General features: G+C 47.2%; 1 protein-coding gene across 1 annotated transcript in view; it reads right to left on the bottom strand.

Moving 5' to 3' along the window:
* Positions 1 to 24,701, bottom strand: part of SRRM4 (serine/arginine repetitive matrix 4) — a 144,931-nt gene extending 120,230 nt beyond the window's left edge. Inside the window, exon 1 of the mRNA XM_039868273.1 lies at positions 23,522 to 24,701. Within this exon, the coding sequence (XP_039724207.1) occupies positions 23,522 to 23,652 (131 nt within the window). The 5' untranslated portion in view covers positions 23,653 to 24,701. The remainder of the gene's footprint in view (positions 1 to 23,521) is intronic.
* Positions 24,702 to 25,760: the final 1,059 nt, after the last annotated feature.

Raw genomic sequence — 25,760 nt, 5'->3', positions numbered from 1 at the left:
ACTGACGTAGCACAAGGGGAAGCATCTGGAAAAGTTGCTTGAAGCAGTTGGTATTTGGGTCCTAGTCACGATTAATTTGCTTTATTAGTTAGTTTTCTTGTTTATTGCCTGTACCTCCCCCCACCCCAATCTGTCATATGTTCTTTTATATCTTTGAGACGCCTAGCATAGTGCTTGGTATACAGCAAGCACTTAATAAACATTTGCTCTTCGAATGAATGATCTTATCTGATTCAACCCTGTGAGTAAGTAGGTATTCTGTTATCTTTCTGCACAGAAGAACCTCAAGGCTCAGAGAGGGGACGTAGTTGGCTTGAGGTCACCCAAGGAGCAAGGAGCAGAGGAGAAGTAGAACCCAGATATGCAGAGTCCAAAGTCCTGCTCTTGACACCCGGCTTTAGAAAGCAGCCCTAATGGCTGAGTGAGAGGAAGTCATGCAGAGCAGATGGATTCGGGATATAAGAAAATTGTAACTTTTCTAAATCTTCTTTTCAGCCCTGGGATTTGAGGTCTGGCTCTTTGAGGCTGGGAGCCCTGTGAATCCGCCGTCATCGCTCCCCGTTAGCTAGTGGGTCCCATCCCTTTCTTGTCCCTGATTCTCTTCTTTAATTGTCTTTTTCTTCCCTGTCTGTCTCCCGCTTCCCCATCTCGTTCACTCCCCTGGGGCTGCCAAAGATGCCATTCGGGGTGGGATAATTAAAGTTCCCCTCCTGTTAACATCTCGCTCCTGAGCCCTCCCAGCAGCTGTTCGGCTGGAGGGGGCCTGGGAGGGCCACACAAAAGCTTTGCGAATAATTGTGTCTACTAGCGTGTGTGTGTGTGTGTGTGTGTGTGTGTGTGTGTGCGTGTGTAGAGCACGCGCGCGTGCATGTCCAAGGCCAGCATGTGCCTGGTCTCACTCCACCCCCTTGGGCAGGGGGGCCACGGATTCATTACAGATTTTTCTTGGTGGTGCTGAGGAGGGAGGGGAAGGGGACCAGATGGCGGACAGGCGGGTGGCTGTAGGCCCTGCCTCCTCCTCCTCTCACCAAGCAGATGCCCTAGGAACAAGAGCCCGAGGCAGAGGCAGGATTAGAGGGGGAAACTCCTATCGATTAGTGTCAAAGGTCTGAAGAGCTGGTGGGGGAGGGGGAGCCCATTCTCTCTGGCTGGCGGGGGAGGGGAAGGAGGAGGGGAGAGCACGGATGGAGGGAGGTCAAGACCAGCCTACGGCCCCACAAGGGGATAACATGCTGTCCTCACAGGGAGCTGCGAAGGAGGCACAGAATCACCCTCAGAAATCATCAAGAACAGCAGCCTGCTTTCAGATGGGTACACCGAGAGGCCCAGCAGGGAGCAGGAACTTGCTGGAAGTCTAACCACCCCCTGGACTGGGACTCGCACTACCACAGTATCTAATATTACCTGATGTTATCTAGTATCTAATAAAATGAGAGCTCTAATATTATTAGATACTAGATAACATTAGGTAATATTAGATAATGCTAATAGATATTATATAATATTAATAATAGTAATAATATTCTTATAAGTAATATTACCAACAATTCTAGCAGCAGTGGAATAGCATTAGCCTCACTGCCGAGTACTCATGATGTACCACATACTTGGCAGATAATTTCTCGTCTAATCTAATCCCAATGGCCTGATAAACTAGGTCTTAATCGCCTGTTTTATGGATGAAGAAACTGAGGCTCAGAGAGGGCAGTGAGGCTACCTAAAGTCACACAGCTAATAAAGATAAGGCGGAGACTCTGATCCAGAACTAAGCCAGATCAATCAACAAACAAGACTTGTCCAGACTCCTCTTCAGAGTGAGGCTTGGTCCATATTGGATCCATAAGAAGCAGCATTCTTAAATTTTCACTTCTTTTACTCTGAAAAAGAGAACTGAATTTCTAGCTCCACGACCAAAATTCAAGTTCAAGCTCTTATTTATAAGCTGTGTGGCCTTGGGCAAGTCACTGAACCTCTCTGAATTTGTTTCCTCCTCTATCCTGTAAAGTCATCCAACAATGGAGGATGGGTAAATTATTTTTGAGAAATGCCTATAATGGGATACTATGCAGGACAGATAATGGTGAGCTGGACAGATATTTGCTGACATGGGAAGATACTCAGACTGTATTTTTAAATTAGAAAAAAAAGTCTGAAATTAAAAAAGAAATATGCCCAATATTATCCCATATTAAGACAGAGGGAGAAAGAATAAGGTGAGAAAATGGGAGAGAAAATAGAGTTAGCCCAGAAAGATAAACACCAAAATATTCAGTGGTTATTCTGTGCAGTGATTTTTTTTTTTTGTATGTCAATATTTACAAAAATTAGTATTTACGCAGGGGACTTATATCGAAGGTGTTCTGTCATCAGTCTTGCTCAGCCTTGAGGATATAAAAAGTCTGGCTCTGCACACTGCAACGTGTCCCACACATGCGAGGAGGCGTTTGTTTCTTGGGGCGGGAGGGGAGTGATAAGCTGTGAACCGAGGTCTAGTCTACAGCTCAGTTGGAGACCCAGCACTTCCGTAGATCAGGTCAAAGTCATAAAGAACCAGTGTCTGAGGCTGCTGGAGACGGAAGGGTTAATGTGCAAATCCATAAAGCTGACCCTGAGGTGGCCCACTTAGGAGACCATCTGCCAGCAGGCCAGCAGCTGCCAATCCCAGGCAGGCCCTGCCTTCTCCCAGGCTCCGCCCAGCCCGCACCGCTCAGAGGAGCCCAGATGCCTTTGCCTTGGCCTTGGTCTCCAGCCAGGGGATCTGGCCTGGCAGAACTATCCCATCTCCCTCCCCGTAATTGGCATCGAGGTAATAGAGGTTACAAACTTTCTCACTTATGGTCTCATCTGACCAATAGATGAGGTGGGGGTTTTCTCACTGTCCATCTGAGGAAACTGAATCTCAGAGGAGCCAAATGACTTGGCCAAGGATATAAACTCTCCTTGGGAGACAGCCCAGACTTCTAGGGGAAAGCAACTAGCCCCCCAGGCTCCGACATCCCATGCTCTGATATTCTCCCACAAGCACTAACTTCTCAAGAGAAGGCTAAGGGAGACCCAGTTTCAGAGCCCATTACCAAGAGCACAGGGGGATGGGGCAGGAGGCGGGGTTCAAATCCCAGCTCTACTTGTCTCCACTTGGCCTCAACGGCTGGTCTATTAGAAGGTCTGCCTCTTCCACTGTGGGAAATCCAAAATCCCTGGCTACTTCCTGATCCTAGGAAAAAGAATGAGGTGAGGACCTCTCTCCATGCACCGTGGCCGCACACTCTGGGGTCAGATGTTGGCCCTGGCAGACCAAAGACGGGAGAGAAAAGTGTCAACTGGAGGGGCAGATGGGATAGGGACAAGGTCCTCCCTGGAAACTGCCCAAATGTCAGACTGAGCAGCTCAGGACTGCCTGCCAAAGGAGGCAGAGAGAGACCCAAAAGCTCCCAGAACAGATGGGCCAGCCAGGGCACGCGGGGGATGAAATGGCCATCATAATCATAACATCTCAAATTCCTCCGGTGCATTCCGTTTTCAAAGCTCATTCAAATCCATTATCTTATTGAAATCTCACAACTCTTCTAGACAGTAGATGGCCAGGGGCTGTGAGACCCATCTGGCAAGATGAGGCAACTAAACTCAGAGAGGTTAAGAGGGTTGCCCAAGGTCACACAGCTCATTTGCTATCAGAATGGCCCAAAAAAAAAAAAAAAAAAAAGAATCAAATCTCCTGAATACTAATTCATCCATCAATAGACTTGTAATTCCATCCTCTATTTTCCAACCAGGGGCCTTGGAATGATGATATATATCAGTAATAAAATAGCAATAACAATAATAAACCAATATTTATCAGTCACTTACAACATGGTAGGCACTGCTTTAAGCACTTAATGTATATTATCTCATTTAATTCCCACTTTGACCCCATATGAGGTAGATATTTCTATTAGCGCCAATTTACAGATGAAAGAGACAGACGCACATGAACAAAATCACTTGCTCAAGGACACAGTTGTAAAACAGTGAAGCTGAGATTCTAATATAAATCTTTTTGTCTCTTCACCACCATACCCGCAGTTCCGATCATCACTGCACGTTAGAAGCACCTAAGAAGTATTTATAAAACCATGATGCTCAGGTATCACCTTAAAACAATTAGACCAGAATGTCTGGACACGGGGCCCAGGCATCCGTATATTTTAAAAATCCCCAAGTGATTCCGCTATGTAGCCAAGTTTGGGAACCACCACACTACACTCTCCCCAGAAACTACTCCACGTATCATCTCAGAAGAGCTGTAATGGGATAGCCGAGTTTCTCTCAGTTTCCCCATCTGTAAAATGGAGCCCCTTCGGCTTTGACAAAGATCCATCACCTCCAGGCTCAGGACAGGAAAAGTGTTAACGACCCAAGGCTTTGAGCTGCAAATTCCAGAAGGCAGTCCCCTTGCCTCTCCCCCAGAGTCATCTAGAATTTGGAGTGCCTACACCGAGAAGGCTGGTGTAAAACTTTTATTATGTTGATTTCAAATTAGGCTTGTGCAACTGCAAAGCTTGAAGTCTGCAGCCACAGGGACTGTTAACGGTGACACTGCTAGCAGTGTTTTTCATCTTCTCTGGGTAAAACAGTTGGGTGCCCCCAAAATATAGTGGAATCATAATGAAGAGGGAGCCTGGGGTGCCACCAAGGGAACAAAAGAAAATAGATCCTGGAAGAAGAGGCTGTGGCTTGGTCGGAACTGGGACATTTATATTTTTCAGGCTCTGGAAATCATCTCCACTTCTGCCTTTGAAATCGTCCTCCACTTCTTCCTCAGCGGGAAGCAAAGCACCTTCTCTGGGGGAAAAACCTGCAGAGGAAAGGTAATCTCTTCATTGGGTTGAGTCCTGGCTGTTGGCTGACTTGCTGAGTGTGGCCTTGGGCCAGTGGCTGCCATACTCTGGCCAGTTTCCCCGCCTGTAAATAAGGAGGATTGGAGCCCCTGCTGACCGTGACCTACCTAGCTAGCTCTCTCGTCAGATCTGTCAGCCTAGGATGGAACTGTGCTGGTTATGTTGTCTTAGCCACATCTATCCTAGATATCCTTGCCTTGCAGATACCCCATTTTTAGTTGACGACTTGCCCCTCATAACCTCTATCAGCTTGCCTACTTAAACCCTTGAGAGACAGCAGGCAGGGGAAATAGAAACTGAAAAAAATTTATAATTGCCCTAAGTTTTGATAGTCAGTGATCTATGCAATTGCTGACTTCAGTCTTTTGCATCATGTCCCTGAGAGAATGAAGAATCAGGGATGTCACAGAACCCTGGGGACTGGGGCCCAGGTTATGCTGATACTATAAGGTATGGAGCCATGCGGTTTAGGGCACTGACTGGACGACATTCTTGTTGGGGAGTAAGGAATACAGCCCAAGGGGATGAGTTCACTCCCCTTAAGCCCTGGTCCTTGACCACAGGCTGTACCCCAGGCCTCCCTGGGACCCAGATATATCTATACAGAGATGATGGGTAGCAATGTAGTATAATGGTTAGGGGCCTGGGATTCACATCCTTGCTTCACCCTTTAGGAGCCGTGTGACCTTGAATGAGTGCTGTCACTTTGAGCTCCAGGTTTCTCCACTGTAAAATGAGGGTAATGAAAATGTACCCACCTTCTAGGTGGTTGCGAGGATTAAGCAATATAATTCATACACAGTGCTTGGCACAGTGCTGGCTTTGGGCTAAACACTCAATACAAACTGAGTGTCACTGTCACTAATCCAGTCCAGCGTGGCCTTTCTCACCAGAGCCCAGTGAGAGTCCCCACCTTGTACCTCTCCCCAGAGAAGGGCTGCGATGGGCTCTCTGTTTATCATATGCTAGCCCTGCACCAATTGTAGTGTCTAGGGTAGTTGAGAAATACGTGTGTCTACTGTGGCCCTAAACGGTAAGGAGATAAGGCTCTGTCACTATGAGGGAAAGGAACAGTAGCTTTCACCAACAGCATGTAAGTAGAAGTGTTGGGTCACCTCCAGGCCGAGGTAGTTAAGAGCAGGTGGGACCTCTCGCCTTGGTTCCCTGTCCTCATCTGCCAGCTGGATCGTGCCATGTGATGGAGGTGGGTCCCTGTCGGGGAAAACCCTCCTTCAACCCACATAGGACTAAGATATGAGCGAGATATGACTGGATCATATTAAGCCACCGAGATGCCAGGGTTTATCTGTTATACTGCCAATTCTGTCTACCCTAACCACACTATTCTCATTTAATGACTTTCTTATCTCATCCAAGGTGACATCTATTCTGCTTATTCTTTTGAGTCCAAATGGCCATGCATCCAGCAATACTCTTATGGTCACAGAATATGGAGGAACAGGGTGCTGGGGATCAATTCCGGTGGTCCGAGGGATACGTAAGAACGAAGACGGGAGGCAAAGGAAGTCCCCATCTCTCCAGTGGCACTGCCTGCCAGGTTCCCCCACCGGCCAAACAATCCCAAGACTACGGACAGTGCTCAGCTTCCACTTAGTTTAGGCTCTGGCGAAATGCCTCCATCTCTAGCTGTTTGAGAGAACTCAGGATGAGCATAATGACAGCCTCCAAATAGAACTGTACATGGCTAGGTGACTTGTCATCACAAAACCTATGCTCCGATGGTAAATATATTTTCTGTGTTCTTCAATTTGCCTCTATTTTCCCAGAGAAACAGTTTAACCCAGACCTGGGGAAGGCTCTGGTTGGCTTGGCCCAAGTGGAGACCAACGGCACAGAGGTCTTTAGCCCGGGACCAGTGACCGGAAACATAGGGTCCACTGGGCTTCAATGTAGTGGAGATTTCATGGCTCCTGGGTCCGAGTCCCTTGCTTTCCAGTGACAAGCTGTGCAAGGGGAGAGAAGAGGATGTGAAGAATGAGCTTGGGGCTACTGCTCAGTTACAGGTAACCAGGCTCACTCCGGCCCGTCACCTCGTAACTGTTCATTCCTGCAGCAGAAGTTTTTGCTCACTCCTGCGAAATGGCAGACTCTGAACTGTGTACCTGGACGCTTCTTTGATGTGCCAGTGCGTAAGGGTCTTTCTCAAATTATCGTCCCCAATGCTTACAGTAACCTTGGAAGAAAGTTATTTACCCAGTTTTAGAGATGACAAAATCGAGGCTCGGGGAAGTGAAACATAGTGCATGCAGGGCAGGGTTAACTTTGCTGTACTATTCGAAGCATCATATGTCATGCATACTGTGTAAAACAGAGAGCAGAAAGTGCCTTCTCACCTCTAGGCACCCTTTTTGATGTGTCAAAGGACATGAAGAAAAAAGAATACCTGTTCCATCTACCTCATAATATTACAGCACAGCTCGAAGGCACGAATATACATAAGTATCTGGGAAATGAAAAACACTATATAAATGCAAATTGCTACTAAATAAATTAATTAGTTGGTTGACTCAGAGGCAGGATAGCATGAAGGTTAAGCTCATCAGCTCTGGAATCAGAGAGGGCTGGGTTTGATGCAGTTTGGACCACTCGGAACCTCAGTTTCCTCGTCTGCAAAATAGAAGTAAGAACATGTCCTGTCTCGTAGGGTATTGTGAAGCTTTAATGAGTTAGTATATATGAAATACTTAGTATAATGTCTGACGTACACTGCTATTGCTGTAGTTATTATTATTGTTATTATTTTAAGGAACTCTGTTAGTCTTAGTTTTCTCACCTGTGACATGGAAAAAAAAAAAAAGTCTACCGATCTCACAGTGATTTCATAATTTGAAACTCTTTAAAAGTGCAATATGCCAACACTGCGGATAAGATAAATCACCCCTCAAAGTTAACAGAGCCTGGACACAGCTGGAAAAGGATGTAGTACGATGAGACTGGGCTCCCTGAGGCCACCCCTCCCCACTGCCTTCCCCCTCCTACACGGCGTTCAGGTGCTCTAGGCAAGAGGAAGCTGGCATTCTTCTGACTCTTGAGTTCCAGCGCCCCTGCAGCAGATCTGGCTCCTGCAGCCTCCCAGCATCCTGCTGGCAGAACACAGAGCCAGAAAGAGTTCCCTCGGTGCAGGACACCCACTTCCTCCTTGTCATCCTGCTTCAGCTGCCTGACTTGCCAGAGGAGATCACCAAATGTGTCCACCGAGCTTGGCATCTTGTGAATCGGCAGTGGGCAGGCTGGTCCTTGAGCCCTGTCTTCACCAAGATTATTTCTGTCTTGTCTTCCAGATCTGACCCAGTAGCCAATTCCTTTAGCACTGGCTGATTCAACAAATATCCTGTACCGAGTTTATACCAAGAACTAGACTAGATGCTTTTCTATTATATGCATAGCCAAATCTCTTTATTCTCTAAACCACCCCTCCTAGGGTATCTAACACAGTGCCTGTTCGTAGTTCTAAGTAAAAATATATATTGGGCATGGCTTGTGTCCTGGGCCCTGTGCTAGCTGCTGGGTGTATGGAGATAAATAAGACAAAGCCCTCTGGCGAAATACATACATCACACACTAATTAAAAGGTTCCGGGATTACTCTTCTATTGACATTTCTATTCATCAACCTAATGGTTTATGTATTTAACAGTAGTTATCAGAGCTGATTAGCCACTGACTAGCTTCCTTAGCCTTGGGCAAATGACTTCACCTTCCAGAGGTTCTGTTTTTCCATCTGTAAAATGAGGAGATATCTTGCGATGGACATGAATTGAAACGATGAATGCCAAGAGCATGGCACCAACACACAGTCAGTGTTCAATGGTTGATACTTGATTTGATCCTTCCAAAGGCCGTAGCATTCCCTTCCTGGGAAAGATAAATATAGAGCATGCATACTGCCACCTTCCCTTCCTGTACCAATGACAGACATCACTAATAGATCAACGCACTCTTTGCTACTGATCTCAGATATAGCTTCAGAAGCCATCTCAACACAGTGCTTCAGGCAACGACTAATTGACTGAAGCTGTGGACACTCTCTGTGGAACTTTTTTTTTTTCTTTTTTGTAGCCATTCTGCTCTAATCCACTCAGATGCATAGGTCTGTAGTTTGGCTGACATTCTCAGGAATATCTTTCCTCTCTGAACTTTGTTCTTGGGAGTTGAATGTAACCTCCTTAGAGACTGAACTGTGAGAGCGCAGGCCCAGATGCACGCAGGTGGTGCCCATTAAATGCAGGTACTAATTGATATGCCTCCAATCAGCAAACCTGACTCCCATTCTGCTGAGTGACCTTGGGCAAGTCACTCCTCCTCTCTGGACAATTTCGATATATTTTTTCTCACAGGAAGTGTGTTAGCAGGATACGGTGGTTAAAATCTTGACTAGTTAGACTTACAAGCTTGGGTTTGCATTCTGGATCCACTTCCTAGCTGTGGTACCTTGGAGAAGTCACATAACCTTCCTGAATTTCAGCTTCCTCCTCTGTTAATTGGAGATAGTAATAGTACCCATCTCAAAAGCTTAAGGGACTTACAAGAGGTATTGCATGTGCAATGGGATGATATTTTGATACTGATCTATGTGATCTTTTCCCTCCCTGGATTTTCCCCTTTTCTTTTTACCATTTAAGCAGATCATGGGCTCTACCCTCAGTGCCTCAGGGGAGGCACGGTGTCAGGACTGAAAACAGGAAGAATATGAGAGCGTTTTTTAGCTTTTGCTTCTTGGAAAAGTCAAAGCCTTTAGGGGAAGGGGATTTATGGACTTAGAGTCTTGAGGAAACACAAAGAAAAAAAAAATTTCTCTCGAGTAGAAAAAGACTGCCTCTGAGCTGAGGAGAGGAGAGAAGAGAGAGAGATGCCACAAGACCAGAAAGGTACTTGGTGGGCAGGAATGATGGATGTCACCATGGTGATATATGTGAACCATTAGTCAATAGCCAGAGCTCTGCTAAGCTGGGCAACCTTGGCCGAATAAAATAGCCTCTCTGGGCCTGTGTTCTCACTTATAAGGTAAGGCTGTTTTTAATCACCCTATAAGTTGGTGCAAGGAAATGAGAAATCCTGGTGCTTACCAAATATCTATTCTCCTGGCCCCTCCCCAACACCAGGGATTCAGCTCACAATTCTCTGTATTGCCATCTTTGAGTTTAGCTCCAGTTAAGAAAACAAATGGTTAACTACCAACATCTCTTAATTCCTTGTCTTGAAGGGTTATCCCTCTTCATAGGTGGTTCGATAATCTTCTTGCTGGGAAGAGCACTTATAGCATGAAAGGCACTTCCTGCTGCCCGATTCTTCTTCTGAGTGATTGCCCATTGTAGGAGGGGACCATCAATACCCTGGGCAACCCCTCACCAGCCCCTGAGGTCGGCCTCACTGCTGGGCAGTCCCTTCCCCCTCTACCTGAGCCTAGCCTTGGGGTAAGCTTCCACTGAAGTGACCATGTAAAAACTCGAAAGCTGGAGAACAAGGAAGTCTCACCAGAGACATCTTTTGCTTCATATCTTGTGCTTCTGGGGAAGAAAGTGTTGGGTAAGAGAGGAGGCTGTGGCAGAAAGCGCATCTGGGTTATAATCTTAACTTCAACTCAAGGTGATAACGTTGGCCAAGTTGCTTGAACCCTCTGAACCTTATCTACTACCTATAAAATGAGGACAATGGTATCCACTGCATAGCATTGGGGTGAAGATACAATAAAATAATATCTGCAAACTGCCACAGACCTTAGTTTATGAATAAGAGACACCTAAAATTGCATAGCATTACGACTAATTTGAATGACCTTAGGCAAGTCACTTTACCTGTTGAGACTTTAATTCTCTTTTTGACAATATTAATTCCTCTGTTTCCTGCTAATTGCTAGTTACTTATAGACATGTCTCCCCTACTAGAATATAAGCAACTTGAGAGCAGAGGAAATTTTATTCATTATTATGCTTAGCATATAGTAGAAGCTCAGTGCTGGATGAAGGTATGAATGAATAATCAGAAGGGAGATGTATAATCTCTTTGTGCAAGTTTAAAAAAAAAAGGATCATGCCAATGGTGATTCTTTATTTCTAATAAGAATGAATATGTAGAATAATTTAAATATCCATAGCAAAAGCCCTCAGAGTAAAAAAGCAAACCTAAGATGCCTAAATTCCTTGAGACCATAATGTTTTAGGTGTCTTGGAAAGAACTATGATTGGAAGACTTAATTCAACCAGGCTTTATGCCTATAAGGTCTTGGAAAAGAAATCATCTGAGCTTCTATTTCTTATCATCTGTTAAGTACAATGAATAAATTTTACTTTACCATAAATATAGGGAAATGGTGAACAAAGGCACAAAGTAGATGCTCAATAAATGGTGGTTGGTTGGTTGGTTGGTTGGGTAGGTGGATAAATGAGAGAAGAAAACAGTCGAAAGTGAATAAATAAACAAATAGCTGGAGAATAGATGAATGAATAGTTGGAATGATGAATGATGAATGAATGAATGCAAGGTTCTTTGAACAATAGGCGGATGCAGGGTAGATGGATGAATGGATGACTAGGTAGTAGATAGATAACTAAATGGATAGAGGAATAGACGATGAGTGAATGTATGATGAATTGATGGATGGGTGGATGTGTGAATCAAGTTCTCAACCAGCATCAAGTATTGAGCCTGTGAAGAATGACCATGATTGCATGCTTAATGGGTGCACCTAAATGGGTCAGCTGTGGGTAGGGGCTGTAATGAAAAGCCCCAAATTTCTCATTCAGGAAAGGTTTGTTCTCTCTTCTCAGAGAAACTTGCCTCCAAGAAGGTTGCTACATTAATGTGGCACCAAACGTCCTTCGTGAGTTTGCTCACCCCAAAACAAGACAACTGGGCAGTACTAGTGGACACACATCCTGAGCCGTGTCCTCTCGTATGCATCTCTGTGGCACCGGGATGGAGCAGAAGGGAGCCACATGTTAAGAAATGTAACCAGCTTGTCAAGAACTTCCTTGCTTCTATATGGTGCTCCTAATTTTTCTAATCTTTCCTTCCTATGCCAGATTGGCAGAGCAGGTATTCCCAACAAGAGTAAGAGTTACAGACATAGGATTGAAATCTCATCTCTGGCATTACCTAGTTGTGTGAGTTGAGGCAAGTTAGCTACTTCTCTGATCCTTAATTTTTTCATCTACCAACACGGAAATTGCAACAGTATCTAACTACCTCAAAGGATGGTGGAGTAGATTAAGTGATATACTGCAGATAAAGCATTTTGCTCAGTGATAGGCATATAATGGGTAGTCAGAAACTATCGTTAGTAGTTACTATTAGAACTTTGACAGATGAAGTTGAGAGTTGACATTCAGGAGGTCACCTTGGCAGAGAGGTGAACCCGGAGAGTCAGAGGACTTGGGTTCTGATTCTGTGTGATTTGGGGCAAGTGCCTTTCCTCCTCTGAATCTTAATTTCTCCATCTGTTTTAAAGGGAATAAAACCAATGTACTCTGAGGTCTAGGGTTCTTAATTAGGGGGATAATCCTAGTGCCTCTCTCTCCTCTTCCCTCCACCAAACTGATTTTCTCCTGAACATGAACCTGAATGTCCAAGGGCAACTATTCTAAATAGCCATACCAGGAATCAACAATCTACCAAATCAGAGGGTTTTGCCCCCATGTTACAAATGAGGACACTTAGGCAAAATTACTTAACTATTCTGGGCTGTTGGATTCTTTCCATAAAATGAAGAGTTAATGGGGGTGGGACTAGAAGATTTTTGAGGCCACCTCTAACTCTCTTAGTTGACAAGATGTCCTTTAGGGAACAGTCATACATAACCTTCCCCATGGAAGGAAGGTTTTCAGACCCGTGTTCCTCCCACCGTAGTTTGGGGTCCATTTCCCCATAATCTGGTCCCTGCAGTGATAAGGTACCATGATGTTTCTTCCTAAGGCTCCTGAGCTCTGGGTTCTGCCTTGCAGTCTGGGGTCCCACTCCAATCCATGCATCTCCCCATCATCATGAAAGGGGTGTCAATCTAAAAGACTCTACTTAGAAAAAAAGATGCAGCATCCGCTGGGGCAGATAAGAAGGGCATGAGGCTGGCATACCATACTCAGTGACAAGGCCTAGGGAAAGAAGATGGGATTAATGGTGGCCACCCCGGCAGGGTGGGCTGGTCAGTGACCAGAGATGGTCATGCGATTCCTCCCTCTCCTGATGGATCCATGCTCAGTACACATGCTCTTGGGATCAGAGATTTTTGACACTCAGTGGGATGGGGACATTGGACTTAGAGTCAAGTGACCCAGAGTTGGGAGAGAGTCCATAGCTTCTGATTGAATGCCCAAAATATACCCTACCTCGTGTCCACGTCTATTGTAAAATCATTGATGTAAAATAATTTATTTCAGAATCTTTCTCTAGTACATAATACTTTTGTTATTGCTACTCCATGAGAATGAGCTAGTGGTGAGAAGTAAAGACCCCTTTGAAAGATTTTGGAGGGCGATGTTAAAAGAAGCACTATTAACAAAAATGTTTTGCTTTGGGGTCCCAAACACTTCATGGACAGCTTTTGAAGTAGTCATACATACATGCAAAGTGCCCATTTCCCCAAAGACCGTATTACACCTATACATTTAATTCTCATACATTTTTTAGAATTTAATTTGAATAGCTATGATTGGAAGAGCTACGGAAGAGGCATTTCAAAGGATGAAAGAATGGAAGAATATTAAATATATTGGTAATAGTAGGACTTTATAGCTCAAATAAACCACAATTATGTTTGCAGACAAATTGAAGGTCTGAGTATAAAGAGGGTGTTTCAGGGGACTAGTGGTGATTTGTTTCTACACATCTGAGACATTGTTGCAAAAATTAAGAAAGAAGAATGGAAGAACTTGAGCATTAGTGCCTGGTCTCAAGCTTAAAACTACAAAAGAGAGAGAAAGAGGGAGGGAGAGATGAGGAGGGAGGGAGGGAGGGAGAGAGAGAGAGACAGAGAGACAGAGAGAGATGGAGAGAGACAGAGACAGAGACAGAGACACCTGGAGTTCAGTGTGGGTTTTTATAAGACCTTGAGCTTCACTTTCTTCATCTGCAAAATGGACATAAAATTGGCACTTACTGTTGTGAGGATCATATGAGATCAATTGTAAATGTTTAACTACGACAGCAACAATGATAACAACATGTCATTATTTCATGATGTGACTTCAAATCATTTCACATCTCTGAGCTTCACTCTTCCTTCCTATCTGTAAAATGGGAATAAATGAATTTTTCTGCCTTCTTCCCCAGGGAAGTCTGAGCAGTGTGGGATCTTAGGACTGGGTGGCCAGTGGCCCATACTTCAGCTGTACCCTTGACGTGAACCTTCTGATGCACCATGGAATGCCCTGCCCTCTTTCTGTGCCTCAGTCAACCCCGCACCTATAAGATGAAGAAGCTGTATTTAATTAAGTTCCTCCAAGGTCCCCTCTGACCCTCCCATCCTGACTGCAGGCTAAATGCCACAGTGAGGTGTTGCTGGTTTATAAAGAGATCGCCTTTGGAAGGTGCTATTATGAGAATGGTTTCTTGCTGCAAACAACTGTCCGCATGGTGAATGGTGGCCCTGAGCCCATCTGCCCCCACTGCTCAGATACCTACCCCCCATGAGAGTGGGCTGGGCCCCGGAGTCACCTGCCACCTGGCCGTGGAAGGGAGGCTGGCCAAACAAAAGCCTCCATATCAGCTGGAAGTTCTGAAATATGATCCCAGAAACAGCCAGAGCTGCTCACCTGCTCTGCTAGGCACAGGCTGGGTCCAGATGGACATCTCACCAGGATCCCCAGACCAAGCTTTGGGCAGCATATGCCACAGGAGGTCCTTATAGGGCAGGATGCCACATCTCACAGTGGGTGGGTCGGGGGGGGAGGTAGGGAGGATGGCAAGAGAGAGAATGGTGTCTGGTCACCTGATCACAACAAAGAAGTTCAGACATGAACCTTGATGTTGGGCGAACACCACTTCACCCAAGCCAGAGCTCTCCCGGGCTGACTCGGCCCACAGACCTTGAGCAGATCCCTGCCCCTTTGTGGGTCTCAGTCTCCCCGTGCACAAAAGAAGGAGCTGAGTTAAATCCCTGGGCCCTAACGTCCTTCTGAGGGAGTGAGGGGTAGCATATCAGAAATGATCCTGGAGAAAGGCGCACGTGGACCATGAAGAGACTTTAGGCCTCGGCAGGGAGTCAGCTCTGTGTACTACAAACCGAGGGATAATGATGGAGGTCTTCGGATGAGGGGAGGGTATACAACCGTTGTTCTTTTCAAAGCGGTTCTTCCGGCTGGACACGGAGAATGAGTACGGAGGATGAGGACAGAGGAAGGCAGGCTTTTCGAGAGGGGTGGGAGATGGGGGGTGATGACAATAGTGATTGCCTAGACTGACTGAACATGAAACAAGATGAGAAAAACAAAAGAAGAAGAAAAAAAACACCCACAACCGTATATGCAAAACCACAGTGACGGGAAGAGAAGAACGTAGTTGCAATTGAGAGACCTGAGTTCAGATCCGAATTTCATCGCCTCCAAACTGGGTGACCTTGGACAAGCCACGCCTCCCCTCCCTGGTTTCAGTTTTTTTTCTCCTTTACAAAGTGTCCTGGTGATCAGCAAATCAGCTGAGAGCTCTGGGCTCTTATTCCATTTCGGATTCTTACCGGCCATGTGACCTTGAGCGGGTCACTGCCACACTCCGAGCCTCAGTTTCCTCACCTGTAAATCGGGGTCTTAAAAATACCTACCTCCCAGAGGCACTGTGAGGATGGAGTTAGATCACAGATGAAACGTGCTTAGCACAGGGCTGGGCACATAACGTAAGGAGCTTGGCACACCCATTCCCGCCACGAGCGAGCGCGCACGCGCACGCCATGAACGTACACACTTCAGGCCCAGATGGCGCTTCTCTTCCCGCAGGAGTGGTGACTGTCTCGTAAAATTCCAGCTCACTCGCCTAAGCTTAACTTTTAATGAAGCCAGAGAACGGTGATCTGCTGGTGAAGCCGCCGGCAGGATGTAAGCCTTGGGAATCCGACAGCGAGGGGATTCTCTTGATGAGAAACATTTGCGTCCAGAGGATCTTAATATTTGTTTTGAACAGACACATGTAGACGTGAATTACTTAATGACTGTTTTAGGGTTCGGCATTGTTCCTATATTTGGTTTGGCTTTGTCTCTATGACATCTTAATTCTGTGTTTTATTTCACGGAGCTCCGCACACAGGCGGTGGCATATGGGAGCTCCCTCAGCAAAATCTCAAATGGAGATGGGGGGAGGGAGGTGAGAGAGAGAGGGGAAGGAGGAGAGAGAGGAAGAGAGAGAGAGAGAGAGGGAGAGGAGGGCAAGAGCACAGGCTGCAGCTTCAAGGGTGTGCGGGTGTGCAGTGAAGGGGGCCGCGGGCCGAGAGGAACAGTCTAGATTTGCACGCATGGATATGAGAGATACATCAAACCCACACCGTCATGGGAACAAGATTTGCCACTGCTATTTGGAAGTCTAAACAGTGTCTTTTTCAATTTCCTAATCTGATTGATCACAATCAGAGAGATGGTAAATTTCATGCTCATCCATAACACACGGAGGGCCCAGCTTAGCGTCTGACGCTGCTATTCAAAGTCATCCCTGGCTGCGTTACATTCGGGAGAGAGGGGCCCAGAGAAGCAGGACCCTGGCCGAGAGGGCAGGAGCCCCATTGAGACCCCTTCCCTGCCCCCAGTCTAGCAGCTGAGAACCGGGGATGTCCTTAACGGGCTTAAAAGGCCTGGCTTGATCTGTTTTCCGCCTACATCTAGGGAGTCATCTCCTGTCTGTCTCCCCCTCACTCCCTCTGCTCCAGCCACAATGACTTCCTCGCTATTCCTCAAGTACACCCAGCGTGCTTCCACCTCTGGGCCTTTGCACTTGCTGTTCCCTCTGTCTCAAACACTTTTCCCAGCTGCCCTCACGGCTGGCTGCCTCCCTCCATCCAGATCCTTGACCACTCCATCTAACACAGGAGCCCCCTCCCTCAGCCTTCCCCCTGCTTTATTTTTCTTTAATGCCCTTGTGGCCACCTGATCTTGCATTGTTTGTTCGTTTCTTTCTTCATTTATTATCATTCTCCCCCACAAGAGCAGGGACCTCCAGCTGTTCACTGCCATATCGAATTGGAGCTCAATAATGGCGTTGAATGAAAGAAAGTACAACTTTAATTTTTTTTTTTTGCCCCATGCAGCTTCTTCCACTTTGTGCATTTATTCCCCTGTGGTTTATTTGATCTTCGACATGTGTGAACTTACTCTGATCCCCGCACCATCGGCGGTTGCTCAAGGAGTGCAGACTAAATTTTGTACAGAGCTAGACCATGAAGGACAAGAAACGTAACAGCCCACACCAGACTCTGCATCCTTGAGCCAGGGGCGGGGAAGTTGAAATTTTATATTATATGGGCAGCTCTCTCCCACAGTCTGCCTTCATTAGCACTGACTATGGTCTCCCAGCAGATAAGGTCCCTCCAGAGAGTTTAAATTCTTTTTTTTTTTTTTCCCCTCTAGGAAAAGAAAAGATCTTTCTTGAGACTCTACTGGGGAGAAAAGCCTGATTTGTTCTGATCATCCCTCGCATTTGTAGGTAAAATTGATGACATGAAAAGATTCATCTCCATTTGACAGATCAGATAACTAAGGATGACCGTGTGACTATAAGCAAGGGACTCCATGTCTCACGGGCAGGCTCTCACTTCTCTGGTTTTCTACATCTTCTGTCTTTATTCCTACCTATACGATAACACTTCAGACTGTCTGCCTCAAGTCAGGTGTATTCATGTTCGTGTGCCCCTTTCTACTAACCTCTGAAGCCCTCAGAGGGAGAGACTGCATTTCATTCATCTTTTCCTCCCCAATGGGCCTGGCATGTGGTGATAATAAAAACTATAATTTATTATTAATAGTAAGAGCTAACGCTGAGTGAGTCCTTGCCGTGTGCCAAATAGCACTTTCCAGAAATTGGTTCATTTAGTCCTCACAACAGCTCTTGGAGGCGGTTACTATTCTTAGCCCCATTTTGTGGATGAAGAAACCAAGATTGAGAAGGTCGAGCTGCTTGCCAAAAGTCACATAGCCAGTCAGCGTTTGCAAACAGCAGAAGGAAACATTTCTTTTGATTAGTTTGCCATTGGGGCCTGTCGGATTTTAAAAACAGCTCGACTCATCTCCAGGGGCTCTTTACGGAACGCCAAAAGCATATTCAAAAACGATTCCAAAGCACCCGGGTGATCAAGTGGCAAGGCCGAGGAAGCCCAGCCATGACCACAGCCCAGGTGGCGATGGGCGTGGCACCCTCTCTCACTGCATCTCGTCAGGCAGCTCATGTCATAGTAAAAAAGTGCCACTTACGGGTGTCTCGGTCTGTCTCAGGCACTGTGCCACGTTCTTTATATGAATGATCACATTCGCTCCTCGCTACGACCCCATCAGCTGAGTATTTCACAGACGGGCAAACCGAGGCCTAGAGTGGCAAAGCGACTAGCAGATTCCAAAGCTAGGAAATAGCAAAGGGTAGATCCAACTTCAGAGCCCAAGCTCTTAACCATTCTGCTTCCTCCCCATCAGAAATATTCTCTTGCACCTCAGAGGAAGTCTTAGCAACAAGCAATTAAAGAACTTTGGCTTTGTTAAGCGCCTAAAGACACTTCTACCTCACAGGAAAGTATTATTCCAGCCACTCTGGAAGAAAGGGTATTTTTAAAATTTACCGTGCCCCTGTGGCATGCCTGGGGTGCTCATGGAGCAGGAGACACACGACTCACGCTTCTTCCCACATGACAGGAATTAGGCTTTAGGGGATGTCCCCACTTCTTGGTGGCTTAGAGTCGGGGTGAAGTTAATGGAGACTCATAGGCCTGGAAAGCAATTCCAGGTAGCGTTTAGTTCAACCTCCTGCCCCCAAACCAGCCGACATGTCTTCTCAGCCAGCCAGCCAGACGTCTATATCTAGGAGGCTTCATTCTGACACCCGTGAGAGTCAAATCAATGTGCAGTGCGTGTGCCTCTTGGATTGCACTGATCAGAACCCCCAGTGTGTCAGGACTGGGGGTGGCGCTGGGAGAGAGCTAATCTGATGCTGGATTTGGACCAAATGCACTCATTCAATGAATGTACCCAACTTTCACTGAACGGCTTCCACAGCCTGGGTTTCTAAGACAGCACGGTTGCCAAATGAACACAAGTGTCAGACAAGATCCCCCACCGACTCCTGCACACCATTCAACACATTTCACCTTTCAGAAGGAGAGAGGTTTGACCCAAACAATAACACGCCCTTCCCAGAGAGAAGCATTCACTCATCGCCAGGGCAAGCATCCTCCGTGACCCTCGGCACATTGGCTGTCAGGAAATCACCTCCCAATAGCCCCTCAATCGGCTCCCGAGGACAGAGTCAGCACAAATGTGCTAACTGATCTCTTGGCATGGAGGGGAGTCTTGAATTAAGTGGTTCAAAGGCATTTTTCCTGACTTACAATTTGGCCATCTTTCCCTTTATGCTGTAAAATCTCCAATAGTCTGCAATTTACGACCCTTTGGACAGGGACTGGGCTGAAGTCTGCTTCTGGGCTATTCTGCATAGAAACGATTTTTGAAGAAAATGAATACTTTGCCAAAAGAGTTGCAAAGGGACTGCTTATTCTATTTTAAGGGAGCCACCTTTCTAGTACTTTGCCAGCACGCATGTATACACAAACAACTGACATGCTAATTACAAGTATTTTTACGTATTCATTAAGTCCTCAACTACTATTCTTCTATATGATCATTACAGTTTGAGCTGGCCTCAAACACTAGGCTTTCCACTTTGAGCCTAACTTCTTGAGTACAAACTTTTCTGGACGAAGCAATTCACAAAAAGAATCGATTAACGCCAGGGAAAATGACTATACTTCTTTGGTAGGGACAAAAAAAGGGGTCTTTTACAGTCCAACTATATTACTGATTCATGTTCTCTTGCAGCTGGTATAGGGTGAAGTTTGGCTATGGTGACCCTACATTCTCGTTCGCCTGGGACAGTCCCTGTTAGAGCTCTCGTTCTGTTATAACTACTCACAGCAACCTTTTTAACTCTCGACAGAAACCATAAATGATACAGTCACTTTAGATTTGATGGAACTAGGGATCCAAGTCATGATTCTCAAGGAGTCTGAGCCTTCTCTTGACGGGCAGTATCTGGTCATCTCCACATACGACAAAAAAATACTCCATAAGGACGTTGTATCAATCTTTTCTGAATCCAGATGATCCTTTACCTGCCCTCACCCCCCAACTGAAAGAGTCAGATCAGAAAGCAGCCCACCTTCACTCGGGGAGGGGAATTCTGGGAACACTCCCATCCCACTTCCTGTGTGTTAATTCCATCTCAAAGTAGTTGCCTGTCAGGAGTTGAAATCTCGTAATTTTTGTTGTCAGCATTAATGTGGGGAGAAATGGGTGGGCGTGAAGAATACGATACGGGAAGGAGTTGTTAATTTCCTTTGGCCGTCATAGCTCTGAGCAGTTTGTTTTAAAGGCAATGTCTAAAACACAATCACTAAGCCCCGCACACTGTGGGAAAGTGCTTTACCTGACTCAGTCCTTGTAAATTACTGCCTGAGATGGCTACTATTATTATTTCCATTTTCAAGCTGACAAAACAGGATCAGCAAGGTCGAGCCACTTGTCTAGGACACTCAGCTAAATGGTAGAACCAGGATAGGAATCCAAGTTTGTCTGAAGCTCAAGTCTGAGCTCTTAACCACTATGATATATTGCCTCCCACTCTGCTATACTGTTCTGACATTTTAGTCAGACATCTGCTTGCAATTTGATACATTATAAAGCTATTGCCTCATCAAGTAAGCCTCGCTGAGGGGGAAAGGAAGGGAGGGGGACTAGGGGATGCTTTGCTTGGAGTACCTGTTGTATGATGTATGCATATTACTATGAAATCAATGAATTGAATGTAAGTTTCTATCTTGGCACAAAATTATCTTCAGAGATAGACTTAAGATCCTGGGGAAGTTCATTCAGGATGTAGCCCTCATCTATAAACAAATATTAAGTGTGTAACCAACAGAACCGGCTGGTGGTTCATTTGCCCCCTCCCCCATCTCCCTGCAGACAGCTACTTGGGCAGATCTGCTGCCTGTGAGCTGGGCTTGACTCACGGAACTAAACAACATTTCTGATGAGACCAAGTCCCCAGATTGCCTCTAGAGAAAGCCGCTGGGGCACCGCTGATTCTGTGCCCATGCCTCTGTCCGTTTACTAAGAACTCTGCTTTAGAAACATGGTACTTTCACCCTGAAGTAAGCATGGAACATTAAAAGGGAGGTGGAAATTGACCATCACTGGATGTGGCTGGCTTGGGTGATAATGGGGATGATTCAGGTTTCATAGACAGTCTGTTAAAAGACAACTCAAACCCAGCCTTTCTAGAAGACTTGAATATAAATGCTGCTTGCTCACTCTCCACTCCAAAGCAGGAGTAACAGCTATAAAACTGGAATCTCTTCTACAGAGAGGCCACACCTGTTACAGAAGTATCGAAGAGAACCCTTCCAGCATGACATAAATTAGGGGCTTAGGGCTCAGACTTTCACCTCAGGGGCGGTTTCCTGAGGGAAGGAGACCAGAACGTTAAAAGACACCGGGAATGAAATGATACCTGTATGGGGAGGATTGGCTATTGTAAGAGTCTCAGATGGATTAAATCAGAATTTGAACAAAAATACAAAAAGCATGAGAGTTGGGAGACCTTGTGGGCTATTTATGTGATTGAGACTATGACTAAGAAAAGGGTTTGCCAGTAACAGACTGATAGGCAGAGAGCAAAGGTACCAAAGCCAGGTAGACATTGGGCATCCTTTTCTGAATTAAAAAACCACCAGGAATCTGCTCTCCTCTCCACGTACTCCTGAAATATATGGAAGACTCTGGACCTAATGCCACAAACTTCTAGTTTCCATTGTAATTCCCTCCAGACCTTTCTACAAGGGCATATATATATATATATATATATATATATATATATATATATATATATATATGAGTTTTTTTTTTTTTTTTTGCAGACACAGCACCTGATTTGCCAACAGTAGGTGAACTCCAAAGGTGGGATGGATGGCAGAAACCCGAGAAGATAAAACCTTTGATGTCAAAACTCTCTACAAAGAACCTCTTTTCCAAGCAGAGAAACATCGGCTTTCGATGGCATTTGGTGTTGTCACTCCCCTGCTCCAGCTTGTGTCAGAGTGTGTCCCCCTCCCTCCCATCCACAAACACTGCTGCTGCTGCTTGCAGCCTGCTACATCCTGCTGGCCATTCCCAACCATTCCCAACCAACGTGGGGCACCCGTTTTTCTAAAGACCTGGATGAGCCAGGTCCCTGTCAGACCATGACAACTTCTCCAGTCTGAGTCTGATTTTAGGTAGGATCCCCTGTCAGTCTCCACCCGACCCCCACGGGAAAGTTCAGATTCAGTTGTACCAGAACAGGCATTCTGTCTGAAGCACTTCTCCAGACATGTTTTCAATCTACTCCCTTCATGGAGCCTGCCAGGATTGATAACTATTCCCAGTGGTCTCCCCCGGTCCACTTCTTTCTTTTACTCCCACCAAGCCACTCATCCGACATCAGAGAAAGATGAGTTTTCACACTGCCTTGATTTTCCCTGACGGAGGGGATGGCCTTCTTCCTTGTATTCCCACACTCCTCTAAATTGAATGATTTATGAAAAGAACTGGGTTCTCTCGGTCTCGTCATACTTATGTTTTGCTCGGCCTTTGCCCTGTGTCACCCCACGTCCTATCCTCCCTCTTTTTGCCTTGCCTTTCTTCCCTCCCACATTCTCCCCTCGACACACTGGGTCTACCGCCGTCGAAGGATCTCGTCTCATGCCTGAGTTGAAAGCAATGAGATCCTTTTTGAAAAGCCAGGTAAAACTTCCAGGACCATCTGTGTGATCTTGGAAGGCTCCTCCCTGACTCTGGAGCTCAGAGTCCTGGTTTTGGATGCTGGAGAGGAGAGAATTCAGTAGCAGCAGCAGCAGCAGCAGCCAGAAAGGCGTGGGGAGGGTGCTGTTTAGGGTGTATTTGAGGGAACAGCATATGGGCTTTTGTCAAAACGTTCAGAGCTCCCTAGTTTCTGAGCTGAGTATAGAAACGTGCCTCTGTCTTTGAATGCTGCTTGAGCTGGTTCAACCCTCATCTTCTCTTTCTGTACAAAACCCCTAATCACCTCGAATCTACCATGCCTTTCCCCCACCGCCCATTCTCTGAGCTCTATAATACCGAGAAAAGTTTCTCAGTCAAGTCGTATCCCACCTACACCGCCCACCCTAAGCAAGCAAAACGTCTTGAATAGGAACTGCCAGGTCAGCAGACAGTTGAGTGTTGCTCCCCAATAAAGAGTCCCTGTCCCTTCTCACCAGCTTCCACCTCATACAAGCAATTAGTTCCTATGTTCCAGCGGGAGATACCTAGTAGTGATGGGGAAAGACAGGGGCCCCGGCCCAGCTGCCTGCTGCATCCACCCCTCGGGGCTCTGGGGCACAGGCCAGAAAGGGGGACCACCAGGTTTTCTCCCCCTTAGGAAGGAGGTCCTTACCTTGGCAGAGGCTTGCGGGCTGTAATACTGGCGACGATGATGCTCTCAGGACGTGGCGTGGCCACAGCTTTAAAGGTTCCTCGCCAGAACTTCTCAAAAAGCTGCTTCTCGCCTTGCTGAACGCTCGCCATAGCTAACCCAAAGGGGCCCGGGGTGCCCAGGCGCTGTCCGAAGTGCTGAAACCTTGATTCCAGTCAGGGGCACACGCCGCTCCGGGCGCTGTCCGCGTGAAACCCAGAGGGGTGGGGTGGGAAAGATCTGGGTTCAGGGCGGGGGATGGGGCGCCTCAGCCGGGCAGGCAGGGGAGAAAGAAGGCTTGTCCGCCGGCTTTCTTCGGCTTCTGGGTTGGCACTGGGCTGCGCTCTGAGCTCGCTGAGCTTCGGCGCCCGGTCAGGGAAGGGACGGCTGGCTTTCTCGGCAGCGCGGGGAGGGAGAGGCGAAGGGGTCGTCTCCGTGTGCGTGCGCGTGTGAGCTCAGGCGCGCCCGGGTTTTGTCTCTCGCACAATGTGACGTTGGAAGAGGAGGCTGGTCGCGCGAGCTGCACTTTCCTCCCCCCTCTCCGTCTCTCTTCCTCCCCACCAACTCCCTCCCTCCTCCTCCAGCTCAGCCTCCTGCCGCCATCTGCATAACAAAAGCCCGCAGGTCTGGGGAGGAGAAAGGGCGGGGCGTGCGCCTGTCACCGGGGCCCCGCGGCGGCGGAGTTGCGGCGCTGACCCCTCAGAGAAGCAATCCGGGCACCCCGAACTGAACCAAGCAGGAGATTCTGCTTCCCTCCCGGCCCGCTGTCCTCCCCAACCACCGCGGGCCTTCCCTCCGCCCCTTCTTGGGTGTGATTCGGACCCAGCCGCCTCCCTTCCCGTCTCTTCGCAAGTCTTACCGCAGATCTTCTATTGAAAGAGGGGAATAAAAAACTTAACCTATCCGCCCAAGTCAACCTGGATCCCCCCCGCCCCCACACACACACACTTCTAGGAGGGAATGCCTAAGCCGGCAAAGGGAGTCCCCTGCGTTCCTCTTTGTGACTGGGCGCTTCAACATCCCCACCACCCAGAAAGTGCCATTTGATGGACAATCCGTCACCAATTCGGCTTCTCGCCATCTGCCGAGCTGGGCCCCCCGCCCGCAGAGGGGCTCAGCGTTACATCTGTGCACGCGGTGCTTTTGTGCCTCACAGCCAGCCAGTCCAACGTCCCCGCTGCCAAACGCATCCAAAGGAAAGAGTACGCCCGCCCCACCCCAAGCCATCCCATCCATTCCTGGGGAATTCGGCTGCAGCCACTTTTCTTAACACAGCTTGTCTCAGGGGAGGAGTCTGTTTTGCATAAGGAAAGCGGCTTGCAGAGGCAGGGGTGGGGGTGGGGAGCGAGGGGGAAATTTGAGGATTCCAGGGAGATAGCTACTTTTCGGGCTCTCTCTCCATTTCTAGCGTCCCCCGGTTCAACCCTAATCCCAGAAAGTGAAAGCTCAGAATCACAAATAAACCCTAGAAGCAGAGGTTCTTGGCAGAGTTTCTCTAGCTTCACTTCCAGGGTTTTCGTTAAGAAAAAGAGGTCGTTGCAGGACTTCTTAGCCCATCTCTCCCTTGGGGCTCTTTAATCTCAACAGAGTTGCTACCCCAACTCCCCAGGCTGCAAACTCCCGGAAGGAGACCTCGCCAGGTCTTAAAGGCCTCCAAGCGTCTGGCACTGGGTCTCCAGCAAGAATAAACCCATGCTTCTTGCTGATGCTGACAGTGATGGGGACCAAGGGACCCCAGCACCAGTGTCAACTTCAGGAATTCTTTGAAAGAGAACAAGAGGGCAATGGGACAGAAAGGGGGAGAGAGATGCAGAGAGAACAAGATGGGGGAGAAGGGAAAAGAAGCCCGGAGTAACTGACTATTGGTCCAGAAGCGCATACACGTTTAGATACGTGTGTATTGAATATGTGTGTGCTCGCTTGGGTGAGTGCCTGGGAGCGCTGCTCGCTCTGCAGTGACCCCTTCTGGTCGACGACTAGAGATGCATTTGCTGGTTTCTTAAAGTGGGTCGAGGCTGCCGGGAGGTGGGGTTAGGGCTGGGGAGTTTGGAGGTAAAGAAAAGTGGAGACCCGGCTCCGTCTGTACTCATCCCTCCCTCCCACCAAAATCCCCACCCCCAACACACACACCTCCCACCCATTGCCCTCAGACCCTATTTCACACCCTTAAGTTGTCATTATAAATGACTTTGAGAGCTGGCCCCTTAAGTTGCCTGGGGTA

This window comes from Pteropus medius, unplaced genomic scaffold (assembly GCF_902729225.1).
Source record: "Pteropus medius unplaced genomic scaffold, Ma_sr-lr_union100, whole genome shotgun sequence".
In the NCBI taxonomy this organism is placed as follows: Eukaryota; Metazoa; Chordata; class Mammalia; order Chiroptera; family Pteropodidae; genus Pteropus; species Pteropus medius.
Note: the sequence above shows the minus strand (reverse complement) of the source record. Positions and strands in the feature narration are given on the sequence as shown.